The 20050-nt window shown below is 35.1% G+C and overlaps 1 protein-coding gene across 1 annotated transcript in view; it reads right to left on the bottom strand.

The window, feature by feature from the left end:
- LOC103258979 (ankyrin-2-like) overlaps positions 1 to 20050 on the bottom strand; it is a gene marked incomplete at its 3' end in the record, with an annotated part of 156273 nt that overhangs the window by 94345 nt on the left and 41878 nt on the right. Inside the window, exon 3 of the mRNA XM_021711646.1 lies at positions 380 to 478. Within this exon, the coding sequence (XP_021567321.1) occupies positions 380 to 478 (99 nt within the window). The remainder of the gene's footprint in view (positions 1 to 379; positions 479 to 20050) is intronic.

Here is a 20050-nt window from a genome sequence, read left to right as displayed (position 1 = left end):
TAACTGAAGCATGAAAATTACTTGTTCATTTCCATTGAGAAGTTTACCACATCGGTATGCCTTTTAAAAATTAAGTTAACCTTAGGAAAATAGGTGTTATTGTTTACAGAGGATTGTGTTAATCTTGTCCTTTTTGTGAATCAAAGAAAGACAAAATGTTAGAAACTGGATTTATAGATTTCTTCAGTTTCATGTCTGATAAGTCTTTAAATGAAACAATTCAAATTCTGCAAAGTTTAATGGAGAAGGCTTTAAGTTTAGTTTTGTGGGGTTGGAATCTTAGTGTTCCAATGAACCTTTGAAATATACAACCAGAAAAAGAAGCTTTAAATCATTTCCTATTTTTTAAGAAGAACAAATCTACCAGCATGAACATTACCTTGGTGGCAGAATCCACAGAGGATCCTCTTCCCAGCAACTCCTGAACCAGCCCCACATGGCCTTCCTTGGCAGCCAGATGGAGAGCGTTGAGTCCATTCTGAGAGAAGAAACAAACAAAGCCTTAGAAGTGGAGTAATTCTCAAAAGACTATATACAAATGGACAATAGGTATACGAAAAAATGCCCAGCATCACTAATCATCAGTGAAATGCAAATTAAAACCATAATGAGATAACATCTGATGCCTGTCAGAATGGCTATTTTTAAAAAGACAAAAATTAAGATATTCACAAGGATGCAGAGGAAAGGGAACTCTTACACACTGTTTGGTGGGAATGTAAACTAGTATAGCCACGATGAAAACAGTCTGGAGATTTCTCAAAAGACTAAAAGTAGAATTACCATTTGGCCCAGCAATTGGGTATCGACCCAAAGGAAAAGAAATGAAAATATCAAAGGTATACCTGCACTTGCATGCCATGTTTATTACAGCACTATTCACAATTGCAAAGAAATGGAATCAACCTAAGAGTCCATCAACAGACGAATGAATAAAGAACATGTGGTATAGATACACAATGAAACACTCTTCAGCTGTAGAAAGAAAGAAAGAAAGGAATCGTACCCTTTGAAACAACATGGACAGAACTGGAGGTCATTATCTTAAGTAAAATATTCCAGGCACAGAAAGGCAAATATTGCATGTTCTTATTTATCATTGGGAGTTAAACATTTCAACACAACACATGGAGGTAGACAGTGGAAAAACAGATAACACAGACTGAGAGGGTTGAGTAGGAGTGAGGAGGATGAAGAGAAGTGGGTTAAAGAGAACAAATATAAAGTTATATAGAAGGAATAAACAGTGTTTAACAGTAGAGTAGGATGACAATATGTAGCAAAAATGTATTGTATTTAGATGATAGACACCTTGAAATACCATGACTTGAATACCATGACCATCACCATACATTATACACATATGACAAAATTTGCCATGTGCCCTATACGTTTGCACAAATTTAATAAGTGTAGTAAAGATGAGGGAAACAGTGTCCTGGTCTTATTCAAAGTATAACTCAGAGAATATACAAACTCTGATCTCTTTTTTTTTCTCTTTGCATTAGCCTGAATTTATAAAGTTCAGGAAGACTAAACTTCGTGTTTTCTTTATTCAGAGAGGTAAAAAGGTAAATTTTCATTAGAAATGTGAATTTGGCAACTTCATTGCAACTTTTTTTTTAACTAAGAAATCTCTACATATTTTTCTAATGAGAAGAAAAACAACAATTTTGTATCATTGAATGTGCCAGCGGAAAATAAAATTTTGTCCAGTTTTTGGCACAGATAGAGCATTAAATAAATCTTTTTAACAAACAGGAAAGAAACATCCTTTTTTTCAAAGTGATTAAAAAGTCATAGGACAGTTCCTAAGGTAATACAGCCCTGTGCTGATAACACTATACTTAAAATACATTTAGTACTATGTCACTAAATTGTAGGCTTTTTTCAGAAATTTAAAATGTTATGATATATAATAGTACTGTAATATATAGTTCCAATCTATCTAAATCCCTAAAAATTATTTATCATAGCATTTAAAAATCTCATTCATCACTAAATATAATATATTACTAAAATTGATATACTACATATATCAAACTGACATACTGTTTAAGAGTAGATTTTATCATATATAGAAGGAAAGTCAAATGTAATATGAATTTCTATATGGTAAATTTCTAGTATGTAGTCACAGTGCACTTTCTACTTAACGATTTTGTTATGGAAAGTATTCAGGTTTTCCTATATGACTAAAAACGTATTTCTTGTTTTTCTTCTTTGCAAAACTTGGTCCTGGTTCTCACCAACATTTAAGTAAGTAGACAATGTACTGTCAATACATGCATACATTGCTTCTATGAATTTACTGTCACAAAATGGTACACAGTAAAGCACACTGGAAATGCATTATTATATTCCTAGCAAATTTAACAAACAAATCATCAATATAATAAAAACTTTTTAAAAGATAGAGTTTTAAGACCCCTGGGTTCTCTCAGTCAACAAATGATATTAACTGTGTTACCTATACACAAATGATTCAATAAATAAAAATTACTTGTCACATTACATTTTAAAGTTGTTGCCTGATCTAATTAGTCAACATTCAGTCTCTTTGGCAATAGAAAGTAATTATTTAAATAGATGTAATCTACTTCATAAATAGTAACCTTATTCTGGCAGACAATTTACGGAAAGCAATGGGATCATAGGGTGGAGATATTTTAAGGAGATAATTAAACCTGATGATACTTAAGAGTTTTTAACTTCCCTGATATATTTTAATTCTATATATTCTTTTGCATAGCCCTGCATTGGTTTTCCTAAGTTGTTTACAAGAAGAAATCTTTACTCTATATGATGAACCATTGTGCTCCCCAATGGGTAATTTCTCCAGGATACAGTAGCCTGAATCTGGTTTTCATTTAGAGTTATATTCTATAATGTTTTGGGAATGTGGCTCAATTATTTCAGTAAGAAGCAAATGTCCCAGTCATTGGAAGTTGTCTAGATGTCTAAAATATTAAACCCATATTTAAATAAATTTTGTATTTTCAGGTGTCTATTATCAGAAGCTGACTTCTTTCCTCTTTCTCAATTCCAACTCCTGCCTCCACCTGAGAGTTTGAAAGGACCTTTGGACTATTTAGTCCAGTGATTTACCCAGCAATCAGCTGCAGGCCTGACACAGAGCATCTACTCGATAAATGTTATGGGTGAGTGAATGAATCTAAAGAAAGCATTGAGGGAACATTTTGGTAAAGATTACTTTTGTAAATAGTCAAAACGATTTAATATATTTGAAATAAAAAGACTGAATAGTGTCTAGTGTTTACAAGCTTTTTACATATCAGCATTTTTGCCCAAATGGAATTAGAGATATTTGGCTTGGATATATTTTTTCCAGGTGCTTGAAGCCTGTCTATGGAACAACTGAACTTATTCTGCCAGAAACTGTTATCGCCTCTCAAAAACTTGATGCCATATAGTCGGTAAGCCTCTAACTTGGGAGGCAAATAGTTGGCTTGGGCAAATGACACAATTTGTCCATGTGTGACTTTCTGTGTCAATCTACTCTTTATAAAGATCCTCTTCAAGACTACAGGAATGAGGGATCATTTCATTCCATTTATTCTTCTGCAATTCTATTCTCTTTCAGTTTAAAAAGAGTGCCTTTTTGGTGGCCATATATACCCTGCTAGAACGTTATCTGTGAGTCACTTACTTCTTAAAAATTATTTTATCTTATGCTAATGTTTAGTTAACATTTTTTTTTACATGTAACCTGAAATCACTAAAAAGTGTAAATTGAAATCACTAGTTCAGGGAAGATGAAGAAGCAATTCCCATCTTAAGTTCTCCAGAGTTCTTTGACTACCTAAACAGATTAGATCTTCCTTAAGTAGGCCCTTGGCTTCTAAGCTGTATCAGTTTAAGAAGGAAAAAAACATCTCCTCAGCATTTGTCAGTGATTTTTCTTCTATTTCTTTAATTTTAATCTTTTCCATTATGATATGTTCCTGTCACAATGAAATATTTTAATATGACAATCTGCAGTATATATACATAGGACTCTTTTGCCCACCAGAAAGTCAGTTGTTTAACATTTATCAGCAATATCACTGCTTGAATGCCAAGGCTTGAGATGGTGTGACAAGTTTTATCTTTAAAAAATATGAACCGGAAAAATGGCTCCCCAATGGGCAATTTCTCTAGGATACAGTAGCCTGAATCTTGTTTTTGTTTAGTGCTAAAATCCTCTATTATGGGCAACATGTGGGAGAAGGCTATATGGAATCTTGTTTACATTTTTAATAGAGTCAAGCATTATTAACTAATCCTAAATCCTTTATTGCTTAAAATGATTATTCTGAAATAGCTCAAGTGAGACCTTGAAGATAACTTTCTATAGGCCCAAAATAAAAAGATTTGGGAAATAAAACATTTAAAAAGGTATAAAGAGCCTCTTCAATTCCATGAATGTCCAACTCTCTGAAGTTTAGAGGATTTATAATGCTCTTCTCAATCTCCCCTCTGGAAGATCATTCTTTTACTCTGTAGCATCAGCTCAGATGAAAGCATTAACTTAAATTAAGAAAAAAAAGGAAAATATTAACTTGCTGTAGATCAGACAACATAGCACAGACTCCAATTTTTGTGTTCCAATAAATATTGACAGAACCTTTTCAAAAAATTAACAAAGGTAACAAGACACTGTCTCAAATGGAACAAAGCTGACATAATTTTAAAGCTGAAATAAACTTAGGAAGTTCAAACATATGTGTGTATATATATGTATATATATATATTTTAAGGTGAGAAAGTAGGATTTATTGAGAAAACAGAAAAGCTTTCACAGCAGGAGGGGACCTGAAAGGGTTGCCCCAAACATATATTTTAATTAATCAATTTCAGAAGAAGTTATTCTCAGGAGGACCTCAATGCCAGATTATTTATCTTAGTTTTACTCCATAGACCTTTCTCTTTAAGAATTCAAAATGTAACCTACCTCATTCTCTCTCTCTCTCTCTCTCTCTCTCTCTCTCTCTCACACACACACACACACACACACACACACACACACATACACCTTTAAAATCCTCAGGTAAGGATAGAACATTTCCTTACTAATTGGTTAGCTTTCTTTTCAATTAATTAAAAGACTGAGCCTCTAAGTTAAAAAAAAAAACATAAGAAAAAAATGCCCTTTCAGAGGGTGCAAATACTCCACTACAAATCCCTACAGTAAAGTTATATTTTATTGAAAAAATCCTCAAGAATATGATTAAAATTTTCTATTTAAGGAAACAGCTCAAAAACCGAACTATACATAATATATAAATTGAACCCTGAATATGCATGTGTCTTCAAGATTTCTATATTACTAATACCACTGAAACTAGAGTGGTTTTGAGGACATATATGATGGATGAAATTCTAGTTATAAATGCTATAATTCTTTGGTGCCTTCTTTTAAAATACAATCAAATTGAGATTGCTATCATATCACTAAATACATATCCTTTAACTGTAGGAAAATAGAAGACAAGTAGCTTTCTTTATGCTGATGCTCTGGCTTTGGAATTTCTGGTCACAAATAGACTAGAAATGGAATATGTTGCATACTAATTATTATCAGAAAAAACAACTCAGCATCAACTAGACTTAAACCAAAAATGTTTTATCTCATAAACATGAGCTAACATGTATATTATAATGAAAATGAACAGTAATAAATAATCCCATTGAACAGTATACTAGTAATTTCTTGAGACTATACTTTGTGGTTAATCCATTCTGAAGAAGTACTTGGATCACATTTCCAAAAATCAAATTTCCCACAGGAGCCACACTATACTTATTTACATCTCAGAGTCAATTGCTATTATTGGTCTACATTTCAAATGATGCTTTGTTGTTGTTACATATTTTCACTCTGGCGAGAGAGTAGGAAGGAGGGAAACACGCAGAACTGGGCAGGTCTTTTATACTTGGGTGCAAATACAGGGCTGGTTCTGGTAGATGCCCAGTAGTCCCTCCTGCACATCTGGTGTTCAAGGAACACAGGCCCTTTCCATTTCAAAACACAAAATATTGTCAATTTCTGCATTAATTGGAACAAGGGTTCCAAACCCCTGGGCCACAGACCCAGGGGAACCCAGCCACACAGCAGGAGGTGAGTGGTGGGTGAGTGAGCAAAGCTTCATGTGTCTTTACTGTGGCTCTCCATAGCTCACATTACTGCCTGACTTCCACCTTCTGTCAGATCAGCAGTGGCATTAGATTCTCATAGGAGCGTGAACCCTGTTGTGAACTGCACTTTGAGAGATCTAAGTTGTGCACTCCTTATGAGAATCTAATGCCTGATGATCTAGGTGGAGTGAGGTGGCAATGCTAGCACTGCGGAGTGGCTGCAAATACAGATTAGCAATGAGGTGTGACAGCACAGAGACCATAATGAATCAATTGCTTGCAGACTCATATCAAAACCCTATCAGTGAGTAGCAAGTGAGTTGATGTACTTCAGTTGTATAGCTGCTTCTGGTGGCAGGCTTTAAGTCAGAATCTGACACTTATTTTAGTCTGTGCATGGTCCACCTGTTATTTTATTCATCACTTCCATCCATACCTCTTTCTTGCATTGGGCACTTGTCTCAGTCACAGTTTTGGTAAGTCCACAAGCTAACCTGAGCCAAAATGAGTAAAAAACCAAACATCACTGGAGAGCTTCTTTGAAAAGGGTTAGATAAGACCCAATGAAGTCAGCAGAAGACTCTAAAGCAACCAACAAAAATACAGGTTCATTGCAACAGGTGATTCACATTCTCCAAGCCAGCTTTGTTTAACATTTTTTTTTTTGAGTTGGAATCTCACTCTGTCACTCAGACTGGAGTGCAGTGGCTGCTCCCGGCCACCACAGCCTTGACCTGCTGGGCTCTGGCGATCCTTCCGCCTCAGCCTTCCAAGTAGCTGGAACTACAGGCATGTGCTACCACGCCTGGCTAATTTTTTATTTATTGTAGAGATGAGGTCTCACCAAGTTGCCCAGGCAGGTCTCGAACCCGCGGGCTCAGGCAATCCACTCACCTCGGCCTCCCAAAGCGCTGAGATTACAGGCTGAGTCACCGAGCCTAGCCTTGTATAACATTTTTGTGACAGTTGGCTAACCACCAAAGCCATGAAACCTTCAAAACTGCTTCGCCACATGGAGACCAAGCACCCTGCATTATAAGACAAGTATTTGGAATTTTTTAAAAGAAAAAAAGTGAACACGAGAACAGAAGAAATTATTGAAGGCCATCATTTCACCAAATGTGTCTGCACTGACAGCATCATTTTTAGCGACTAACTGCATTGCTAAAGCTAAGAAACCCTTTACCATTGGTGAAGGGTTGATCCTGCCTGCTGCTAAGGACATTTGTCATGACCTTTTAGAAGAAGCTGCAGTTCAAAAGGTGGCATGTGCTTCTCTTTCAGCTAGCACCATAACGTGACGAATTGATGAAATAGCAGAGGATATTGAGGCACAATTGTTAGAGAGGATTAACGAGTCAGCAGGGTACACAATCCGGGTTGATGACTCTACTGATGATGACAAAAGACAACAATGCTTGATTTTTGTGCAATATATTTTTCAGGAGCATGTGAATGAGCATATGTTATTTGTACTTTTGTTGTCAACCAATACCATAGCTACAGAACTATTCAAGTCTTTGATTTCATATCAGAAAAACCGAACTGGTCATTTTGTGTCATTACATGCACAGACTGAGCGGCTGCCATGGCTTTCTGGCTTCACTACTAGGGGTCAAAGAGGTCACTTCTGAGTCTATGCATTGTGTTATCCATAGAGAAGTGCTGACTATCTGAAAAATGTCACCAGAACTTAACAACATTTTGCAGAATGCATTAAAATTATCAACCACATTAAAGTACATGCCCTTAACTCCCATCTGTTTGCACAGCCATGTGAGGAGATGGATGCAGAGCAAACATGTCTTTTCTTATACACAAAAGTGAGATTCTAAAGGTAGACCACTAGCCTGAGTTTTTGAGTTACAAGAGCTGCTCCAGAGGTTTCTTTTAGGAAAAAAGTCACCACTGGCAGCACATTTCAGTGACATAGAATGGGTCGCAAAACTTGCTTACTTATGTGGCATATTCAACCTGTTCAATCTGTCATTTCAAGAGAGAATAATGACTGTATTCAAGTTGGCAGAGAGAGTGGCTACATTCAAAGCCAAATTGGAATTATGGGGTGATGAGTGAATATTGAGGTTTTTGACACGTTTCAAACATTAGCAGAAATTTTGAAAGAGATTGAACCAGGGCCTTCTTTCTCTCAGCTGGTGAATGATCACTCATCTCAACTTTCAAAAGAGTTTGAGCATTACTTCCCAACCACAAAAGACCTCTGAACTGGGAAAGAATGAATTTGCAGTCCGTTTGTAAATAAACCAGGTGAATCAACTCTCCATGTTAGAAGAGGATCAAATGCTTGAGATCGTAAATGACGATGGCCTTAGAAGTATGTTTGAGATAACTTCAAATCTCCAGACATTCTGGATTAAAGTAAGGGCAGAATATCCTGAGATTGCCACAAAAGCACTGAAAAGCCTGCCTTTATTTCCAAATCCTATCTTTGTAAAGCAGGGTTTTCTGCAATGACAGCAATCAAAATGAGATTACAGAGTAGACTGGACAATAAGCAACACACTTCAGGTGTCACTGTCTCCCATCACCCCCAGATGGGACCATCTAGTTGCAGGAAAACAAATTCAGAGCTCCCACTGATTCTGTATTATAGTGAGTTGTATAATTATTTAGGTATATATTACAATGTAATAATAATAGAAATAAAGAGCACAATAAATGTAATACACTTTAATCATCCCCAAACCATACCCACTACCTCTCCACATGCCAATCCATGGAAAAATTGTCTTCCATGAAATCAGTCCCTAATTCCAAAAATATGGGGGACAGCTGCATTAGAACATTTAACATGAACTCAATAAATTCTGTCCAAAGAGTCTTCTGAGATAATTTATATTTAGCTGAGACATTAACTATTCATTCCCTAGATTACTATCTAGTTATTCAGTTAGATCACCAGAAAGTAATGTACCTGGAACATATTATCTCTAATTACTAGACTTTAATTAAGAAAAATTCCATAATTCAATGTATTTATCTTTTTTGTTAGTTTCTAGGAAGCAATTCAATAGTCATCTGAATTAAGTAGCTCAAGTCCTCTATTCTTACTTGGTTTTACTTTTATCTTATGTAGTTTCATTTTTAATGATATCAGAATCTCAGCACATGTGAGTATATGTATGTACATATTGTGCCATTGATAATTTATTGTAAAAATTTTTCAGACCTTTTGTATCTCTAAACAGACCTATGCTGAGTGCTACCCACACTTGGGTTGATGTATTCACTACCTCCTAGGATTTATAGATAATGATTACACTTTGATTAATTTTATAACTAATTCTAATTAGCTACTCAGTGACTCCAAATGCTGACTACCAATCAAGAACAAAATGTGGAAGAAAACTTAATATGATTTAAAATCAAAACCAAAATTTTAAGAGGAAAATCTAAATATTAATTAAACTTGAAAAATAGGCTAAGCAGTAAATTAATATCTTCAGTATGCTAGAGGAAAAAAATTTGATGACATCATAACACTTATGAAATAAATCTGGAGGAAAATAGACGAATGCACAGTGAAAAAGAAGTTCCAAAAGATGTTCAAAGTCATTTGGTCATTGACTTTATTAACAAGTATTGGAATTATTTCTTTTAAGGTTGTTAAAAATTTCTTGTTCGTATGAAATTGATTGAATGTACTTTTTCTTTTTTTCTCTATTGCTTTTTTTTTAAAAGACAGTGTAGTCAAATGTAGAAATAGTAATATGGTACTGGTAATGAGAAAAAATGTAATCTGTCCTTGTTCTGCTTCCAACCAGTTGTATGACTTTTGGGGAAAAAAATCACTTAAGCTCTCTATCTTCTAAACAATAATGATAATGATTACATTAAGAATTGAATAATAGATAAAAATTTAAGAGTACTAATTATGTGCCCAATTGCTTTAACTGCTTTACATATATTATTTTTATCTTCATGACAGTTCTCTAGAAAAAGTCTATTAGAAATGAGTATCAATGAATTAATAATCTTTAAGAAATTGCTAATCCACAGCTGTATAAGATTTTAAAGCTAATCAGGCTCTTAGATAGTTGATAGTCTAATATATATGAGAAAACTGAGATCAGAGAGGTTAGTAACTGGTTAAGGTCAGCAGGCAGGCCAAAATCGGGTTTCATAATTATCATTAGAATTAAATATATGAGATGATATATAAGCTCCCAAACCTGACATAAAATTCCCTCAAGGTGATGTTCTTAGGACACAGAATAATGAAATAGAGACAATGTCAACTTTAGGGTCATTAAAACTGCATATTAATCTAAACACTATTTCCTCACTGAATAAACATTAGTATCTTCATCTTCAAAACAAGAATTATAATCTACATCTGACACAGTAGTAAAGTTTAAACAAAAAAATTAAAGGAACAATTTAGCATCTGGTGCCAATTATTAGCTTGTATTACACAGATACTATTCTATATGGATATTAAATAATTTTTTAAAATTCACATGCAAATTGAAATACACTGTTTCATACGTATCATATAGATCAAAGTAACTCTATAAACTGTTATTTTATACATAATATTGGAAACTAATCATAATCATTTCTGGATATTGGAATGCAATACAGAAATTATTTACACTATAGTGTCTTTGCTTATGTTAGAGAAGTATTTATTTCATGTACTTTATTATAGAAGAATACTTATCCAAAAATGACTGTGAGTGACATGTTAAATGTCAAAAAGAAAAAGATATACTAAATAAGATGGTTATAGAATTGTCCTTCTTCTTACATTGTGGCATTAAATCCTAATAGTAACAATAATAATTCATTTTAATTCCAGCTAGTACTGACCATTGATTAAAATCAATCAATAAAATGATCCTATTATGATGATAGATTCAGAGAACCAGGATAATCCTGATATTCCTGATAAGATCTCCAAATTTAGAAGCAAAAGACATGACCATGATATGTAGCATGATTAGATTTGTAGTACAGAGATGTGCTAACAGACTCCTATTGAAATGTAAACTTATAGGGGAACATTTTAACATTATGACTTGAACTTGCGTCGAGGGATAGATTCACTTCTAGTATAAGTAAAATCTATCAATTTTACTTATGCTGCATATCAAATGGAAACCAACAAAATAAGGTTACTTTTGATAAGTTCTTGATATTAGCTTTATGTAAGTTAATGTTGATAACACTTAAGACTTTTGAAACAATCAGCAAATATTTATTGAACTTTTATTGTAAGCAAGATATTCAACTCTGTAGGTCTGTGAGTTCCAGACAAGGTATTGAAATAAGCTAAATCAGTTAATAAAATTAAATTTCTAGCAAAGTAATAATATTAACCAGCTCACTCCATTTTGTTTAAAACTTTCATCTTAGTTACCTGCCTGACCTAAGAATCAATGCCTACGTGTAATTACAGTAACATTCCCATGACCACAGACCTCCAGCTTTGTCTCCCTTGGGCAGGTTATGCTGACCATTGCCTGCTGACCGTTACAGAACTCCTTTGCCATAGCTTCCATGTAATTGGTATGCTTTGTTAACTGAAATCAAATGTTACGCTTTGACATTTTCATAGTTTATTCTTATATTCTGTTAGTGACCTAACCAAGGTAACTCCATTGTATAATGATTCTTCTTCCTTGTCTGTATATAACTACTTTAAACTATATCTTAATGGCAGAACTTCAGGGACTTTCTGAGCACTGGCTATACCTACCTGACATGAAATTAATCAAAGCTCCCTAACAATTGAAGTTCCAAGTCATTAGTTAATAGTTACTATGGTCACTAAGTTGCTATGTAGCTAATGCTGCAAATTTTACCTATAAAAGCTTGTCACAAACTGCACCAAGTTGCTAAGAGTTTTTCTAGTGTTTGCCTACTCTTGACTCGTGCATTTAATAAATTCATAATTAATTAGACTCAACTTGTTGGCATAACTTCTCGCTTAGTCAAAAAAGTATCATCTTTGATACCTCCATTTTAGAATACTATTTCTATACAATATAATTAAAATATAACAAATAGTTAACAAATAAGATTGTAATCTACATTGATACAATCACATTCACATTTATCAATCCTAATAAACAAAGTTATCTTTTTTGTTTAGCACTTCTATCAAATTTTTATAAAGCCAAATTATAACATTTTGTCTACAATCATATTTACAATAAGCTCAATTCATTATTTATTTTTCTGATTTTATGAAATATTTTTTCCATTGTCTGCTTTTCTATGATCATATAAAACTAGTAGATGAAAGTATTGAAAATATAGAAAAGATAGCCAATAAAAATTTTTATAGAACCATTTAAATGTTAATTACATCTCTGTTGCATACAGAAAAGTCAAAGAGGAGTCCATCTGGAAAAGCTGAGAAACGGATTCTAGACGATACAGCTAAATTTATATGAGGGTTAAATGTTTGTATCATAATCCATTAAACTGTTTTTCACCTTAGTATATATTCATAATTAACAAAAACATATTGTCAATAAGCATTTGCAAAGTACCCATCAAATGGTTAGTTCCAAGTGATAGGTTCCAAGTGATAGTAAAGGACATATGATAAGTTTTTGTCCCCAGACAGCCCACAAATATTTATTATTAAACTATTAAAAACCAACCATACACTAGCATATACTTGTCAATGATTTTATTTTCAGATCTCTGGCTACCTCACTTTGCAAATCTTACATGTTGAATTAAGGGTCCCTCAGTCTAAGTTTAATGGATATCAGAAAAGTACAACTAACTTTATAACTTCTCTAGCTGTACTAAAATATAAATATTTGGAAGAAGACGATTAAAATATATGACTTTTTGAAAGAGTTTAGAAGGAAGAGTTGGAGAGAAAATGGGCACATTAAAGGGCAGTGCTAGAGATGGGAAAGTGAAACTTGATGCCCAAATCCTCACCATCACTTTGAATAGACTTTTGTGACAGAGACTCCCCCGAACCAGGAACTCCTCTCTCAAGAGAAACTACATGCCAGTTATGCAGATACACACAAGTTATGAAATATTGTTTACAGTTTCACTCTGCCATTAGCATAAATGGCACTGGCAAAGGGATAATCTATGCAATGAAGAAAAAAATCAAGTTAGAAACAAAAATGACCCATTTCCTTATCTTTATCCAAATCTATCTGTATGTTCCCATCTCTACCATGATGGCTTCTCTAAAACAAGAGTACTTATTCACTGTGATGGAATTAAGGGTTTATTTAGTTGCCATGCAGATGATGAAGAGCAAAGCAAACATGGGACATTTTTGTGGGACACAATTTAACTGATTTGACTTTGTCCTTGACTGGTGTCCAGATGTTTCTGATTTAAAAGCTAAATCAAACTACAGATGATCCAAGAGGACCACATTATTAGTGAGTTAACTCAAATCTTCTAGGGTTTCTTTTTCATTTCCAAATTATAATTTTAGTGAGATATTTGCTAGGCCTTCACCAATTTTAAAATATTTACGATGAGACTGGGAATTTGGTAAGTCATTGATCATTTCATAGGGAAAAGGCCTAGAATAAGGATGCTTTGGAGACATTACTCTATATAATCCACATCTGGATCTCCACTTAATTCACAGTGAAGTCCCCTAGATGGTAGCTCCCTTTTTGGCCACTGGTCTTTCCCCACTGTCTAGCTTCATTAAATACTTTTATCATATAATACCAAAAATCTAGAAAATGACACTGAATATGATAGTGAGTTAGCCTGGAAGAAGGAAAAGTGGTAAAAATTGGCCTTCAAAATCTTACTAAGATCAAGAAGGACGAAGAAGTTATGAGTGCTAAGAAATAAGTTTGATGGCTAAAACAATAAGAAACTTAATGACACAGACATCACCATTATATTTTACACATATATTACAGTATATTTTATACATACATTATATTTTACAAATGATGACACTAAATTTCTCAGAAATCAAGTGATTTACCTCAAAGATCCCTACTATTAAAAGGAAAAGAGCAAAAAATTTCAAACTCAAATTTGATTCTCAAGCCCAAGTTTTTAAAATTTAAGTAAACTCTAAACCAGTGTTTCAATCTGTAGGTCATTATGCACACATTGGTCATAAAATCAATTTAATGAATTGCCAATAAGAGTATTTCAAATCATGAAGTAGAATAAAGAAAAATAGAGTGCACTGTGGACATGCATATACATGCTCTGGGTTGCAAAAAAGTAAAGTTTAAACAAGATCTGAGACATGAGCTCATCTCAAGGAAACTAGATGTCTTTGTAGACCAAATAAAGAAGTTGGCACTCACAGAGATCATGTAAGAGAGGATGCTGGCATTTAGGAATGGTTCTCATGGTATGCTTGTTTGAATTTTCTGAACTTAATTTCCACTTTAGATGAGAGTTTGATGCAAATAAGAGGAGTGACAATGGAATAATGTGGACTTCTTCATTTTGAGAATATTGGCTAAATTACTGTTAAACCATGTCCACATTTGGGGATCCGAGAGGGAGAGGGGCAGAGTGAGGAACACAGGCACTGGGCAACAGAAAACCTGAGTTCCGATGCTATGTCTCCCTTGCTAGCAATATGATCTAGAGTTCCTTCGTTAGTGAAAAGAGGAAATATCCCACTCTGCTTACTTCAGATAGTTATTTCAGAGTATAACAATGTATGCTAATTCTGTTTGGAATTTCTAAATTAATATATGAATGTAAGGTATTATTACTTCCTGGTTAGATGAAAGAAGTAGCATATATTCCTAACTCTCTCCTTTCACACTCCTGTCTATTTTCTATCACCAAGTCTTGGTTAAATATGGTAAGTTGAATTGAGCATTTTTGAGTCTAACATTAATGATGTATAAATGATTTATTTTTAAAAGTATTTTGAATTCCAATGAAAGAGGAAGTCGATGAGTAAAGAAACCTATCCATTAAGAGTCACCCTTGTCAATATTTCAAAGAGCTGCTATTTTGTTACTTAACATTCCGACTACCCTAATTTAGATGTCATTTCTCATTGCCACATTTCTTGGGTTAAATTTAATTTATAAAAACGTATAGATAGATTATTCCTTTAGTAGTTGCCTTTATATATGTAAAAACAAAACATTTACATAAGGATCAAAGAAAAGTGTTATTTGAGCTACTTATTATGATAGTCATAGTTTAAAGAGATTTAAATTAAATTGAAAAGTGAGCAGCAAATTATTTAAGTAATAGCTAAAACTTATTAGAGTTTATTCTTATGTATAACACTCTGTTTTAGGTGCTTAACTGCATTATTCATGTAACCCTAAATTGAACATTGTGAGTTATGGTAATTTTGGCTCAGAAACTGCATTTTTAAAAAATTGGAATCTCACTCCGTTACCCAGGCTGGAGCGCAGTGGCACTCTCACTGCTACCCCAGTGTCGACCTGCTGGACTCAGGCAATCTTTCCACCTCAGCCTTCCAAGTAGCTGGAACTACAGGTGTGCTACCACGCCCGGCTAATTTTTTGATTTCTTGTAGAGATGAGGTCTTGCCAAGTTTCCCAGGTTGTTCTCAAACCTGTGGGCTCAGGGAATTCCCTCACCTCGGCCTCCCAAAGTGCTGGGAATACAGGCTTGAGTCACCGTGCCCAGCCAGAAACTGCACTTTTACCCCTTCTCCCCACCCACCTCCCCTGCCTCCACAACACAAAAATCTATGGCCTCTGCATTATAATCCGATTTCACTTTCTGTAGTGCTCTACTTCTTATTAGCTCTATTTGCAATTCTACGGAATAGAAAATATCTCAGTCTCTGAAAATTATTTCTTTTAAGTTTCTAGACTTATAAAGTTAAAGCATGTCAAAATTAGAAAAAGAACTGAGTGAATTATGGAGTGCTATGGTGTCAACTGCATGGCAAGTTTAGCACTTTAAAAGTAAATGCTGGTTGGGCACGGTGGCTCACACTTGCAATCTCAGCACTTTGGGAGGCCAGGGAGGGAGGATTGCTTGAGATCAAGAGTTTGAGACCTGCCTGGACAACATAGCAAGAGTCTCATCTACACAAAAATTCAAAATTGAACTGGGTATGGTGGCGCATGCCTATAGGTCCCAGCCACTTGGGAGGCTAAGCCAGGAGGACTGCTTAAGTCCAGGAGTTTGAGGCTGCAGTGGGTTATGATTTAGCCACTGCACACCAGCCTGGGTGACAGAGCAAGACCTTGTCTCAAAAAAAAAATAAAAAGGTAAATGCTAAGTAAAAAAATGGAGGAAAGGGGTTAGAATGATTAATCTCTTAGGTTTTTTACAATGATAAAATTCTGTAATTCTAAGATCAGATGATGACAAGTAACAAGAGTTTAATTTGCAGTTTTCAAAAATATTATCCAAAAGATTAGATCTGTCTCTGTAAATTTATCTGACTCATTTAATATTTCATTCAACCCATCTCACAAAAGGGCATTGAAAACCTGAACTCTTTCTCTCTCTAACATAGAATTTACCAGGGTTGGCCAGCAGGGGAAGACATGTGTATCAGAATAAACCAGTATACCTTTTCTTCAGTGAAACCAGAGAATGCCCGACTACTACAGTCTAAAGTAGACGTGGCTCTAGAAGTCTAGGGTGAGGTCGGGGTCAGACAGAGAAGGAACATCAGGACCTCAAAAACAATAAAGCAAAAGAGGAGAAGAGAACTTCAAAAACTTCCACAGCTAATTCCAGTATGTGCCCTATCTCCTTAACTCTAATGAGGCACAGGTGAAGAACTGTTTTTGAACAAAATATTAAACTCAGATGAAAACATGGTATAGAGTTTTCAAATTAATGTAGATTTGAGATAGCTTAAGTCTAATAAATAATAACTGAATATCAAGTATTCACACACTAAAACATTCATGGAATATTTATTGTATGCCAAACATTGTGCTAAGAACCAAGTCTGTATTTCGAGGTATCCATACAAAGTCTGGTAATATTATTAGAGAATTACAATGACTTCTGATCTTCTCTCCAGTTTTTACCATTTTAATTTTTAAAAAGCCAAATTGAGCATGCCGGATTCTAAAAGGATGTGGGAAAGGAGAGGAGAGAGCCACTGAACAACAAAAACTGCTTCTAGGAGTCTTCCAATAACACACCATTACTACATTTTCCATCATTATAAAGTGACTCCTGTAAATTGCATTTGGTATCAATTTCATGTTTGTCAGAGACACACAAGCTGGCTTAGTCACTTCATCCTCTGAGCAATCATAAAATTTGGTTTGTATTTGTGTGGTTCCTGTTTATCTTCCCAACAAGGCTTTTCATGGGCGATGCTCAAATCCTATTCATGTTAGTAATCTCTACTCCTAATATAGTACCCGGCACAAGTTTTTAAGGATACTATTCGAAAGACTAGAGGATACTGCAATAGTGTGCATACAGTGGATGAACTAATGAATAGTATGGATGGCATGGAGGGAATTAAGGGTCTCCTTAAATCATCCAAGTATATGACTTGTCAGGAAATGTAGTCAGTACATGGACATATCAGGGACAAATATGTCCATCTCCAGACTTTGAAAACACAATCTGGAGAAGTTCAGTCTCTGAGACTGAAGCTGGTTACCATTAACATATACATGAGGAAATTAGACCCTGAAAGAAGTGCTTATTCTATAATAGCCTTTGTCAGTCTTTGGATGTGTTCTTAAGGATATCAGAGTTCTATAATTCTTTTTAATTTTTAATTTTCATTTTAGTGTCAACCTAAAAAAAAATAATAGAAGTATATTCTGGATCATCTGAATAATCACATTTATTTATTTATTTTTCCTATTTCAGTTAGAATTTTATTTATGTTCTTTTTTAAAAAAGATGTGGAGTACAATTCGGGGTTGGGTATACAAATGGTCATTGTACAGGTAAAATTTGGGGCTCACTTTGGTCCCTGCTTCCTCTGGTTTGAGACCTTAATGATGAAGCGTGCCACTCCCTCCCCTGGCAGTTTCCAATAATCACATTTAATTAAGAAATTAACCTAGTACTTTCTTGTTCTTGGCCATGTTTACAAGTGTGTTGATTTCAAGGGATTACTTAAAGAAAACACTCAGCTTTTAACACAGTATTTCTCAAATAGAAGCACATAGATATATTCTCAGGGGTTCAAAAGAAGTTTCCCTCTCCAAATTGAATAAATACTGTCTTAAGTGGTAGTTTGTAAACAGAAGCTGATAGTATTGCAGTCTTGTTAGTACATGCCCAAAACTTGTCCGCTCAGCTACTACTCTAGTGTGGGTTTAGAATCATTTGTAGCTAGCCCAACTTCTTGTTAATTAAATTCTATCTAACTACAGTGGTCACAGCCATGATTTGGCCTCCTAAGTGACTGTGCACAACACAATGAAATGAGTTTTCATATGCATTATATGAGGGCTCAAGTAAGAAATATGTTGTGAAGATTATACATATACATACATATACATACCCTCCTCCCCACTAAGTTTAATTTTGACCATACTCATATCTGTATATTTCACTAAACTTTCTTTTTTTAAACCCCTAATTTTCCTGTATTGCCAATGTTCTAGGTTTTCAGTTTGTGGGATTTATGATCCTTTCTGGTATATTGCTAAATTGTTAACTGAGGATATAATCAGTTAACAATAATCTAGTACCTTTTTTATAGACACAAAAATCTCAATAAAAGAGTTGTTTTAAAAAAGGGCTGAAGTGACTATCACTTTGGTGTCCAAACTAATAATACCAAGGGAACTTGAACAACAAATCTCTTGAAAAATTTCTGGTGGTTACTTTGGACAAGAAATAATTTTCTCAATTTCTTTTTTTTTGGAGTTGGAGTCTCACTCTGTCGCCCAGGCTAGAGTGAGGTGGCATGTTCATGGCCACCACAGCGTCAACCTGCTGGGCTCAGGCAATCCTTCCACCTCAGCCTTCCAAGTAGCCAGAACTACAGCCGCGTGCTATAGTTACACACCTGGCTAATTTTTTGATTTATTGTGGAGACCAGGCTAGTCTTGAACCTGTGGGCTCAGGCAATCCTCTTGCCTCAATCTCCAAAAGTGTTGGAATTTGGGCTGAAGACAGTGATAGTGCCCATGGGAGGTAGAGGAGGAAAGTCAGAGAAAAATAAGCAACTTATTAAGAAATTGAACTGGGCATGATTTTTCAAAGGAAAAATTGCACCACATGTTGTCTTAAAAACCTCTTTCGCAAAGAGTGCCCTTCACTCACTCCAGCAATAACTTGGCACACCCACTAAGGTGTGTAAACTGTCCCTACTGTCCACTCTACCCTGAACAAAGAACCTCCTTCCTTCCTCCCTTCCTCCCTCCCTCCCTCCCTCCTTCCCTTCCTTCCTTCCTTTCTTTCCCCCCCTTCTCTCTTTCTTTTTTAGTAATAACACCTTTGGGGCGGGGGAGCAGTGCTTTTATGCTCCAAAATGAGACCTTATGAGCTTTTGCTTATCTGCATTTTGGATGTTTTCAAAGGGAAAAGGCAAAAAAGTCACTGAGTATGGGGCTAAAAGCAATTGCCTACATCAGGCTATACACCCATACATATACAGGATCCTGAACAAACAGGTTAGCTCTTACCGTAGTCATATCAAACTGACAACCACTTCTTAATATTCAACTCCCAAATTCTCTTCTACTTATCTATTTTCTTCCTCCCTAAAATGTGCTGTTGTTGTTCTTGTCCTGCTCCTTACTCCCAGAGAGTAAAGGCCTTGAAAGGAGTAGAGATCATAGGATTTGTATACTCCCTTATAATCATTAAAATACAGAGAGAGAGAGAGAGAACTGGGAAACTTCCATAGAGGAAGAAGAGAGACTTTAAAATCAATGGTCACGGCTGGGCTCGGTGGCTCAGCCTGTAATCCCGTGCCTTTGGGAGGCTGAGGTGTGTGGATTGCCTGAGCCCGCAGGTTCGAGACCCGCCTGGG

This window comes from Carlito syrichta, unplaced genomic scaffold (genome assembly GCF_000164805.1).
Source record: "Carlito syrichta isolate Samal-C Ts95f unplaced genomic scaffold, Tarsius_syrichta-2.0.1 Scaffold302430, whole genome shotgun sequence".
NCBI classification, from domain to species: Eukaryota; Metazoa; Chordata; class Mammalia; order Primates; family Tarsiidae; genus Carlito; species Carlito syrichta.
This window is presented reverse-complemented; position numbering and strand designations above follow the sequence as displayed.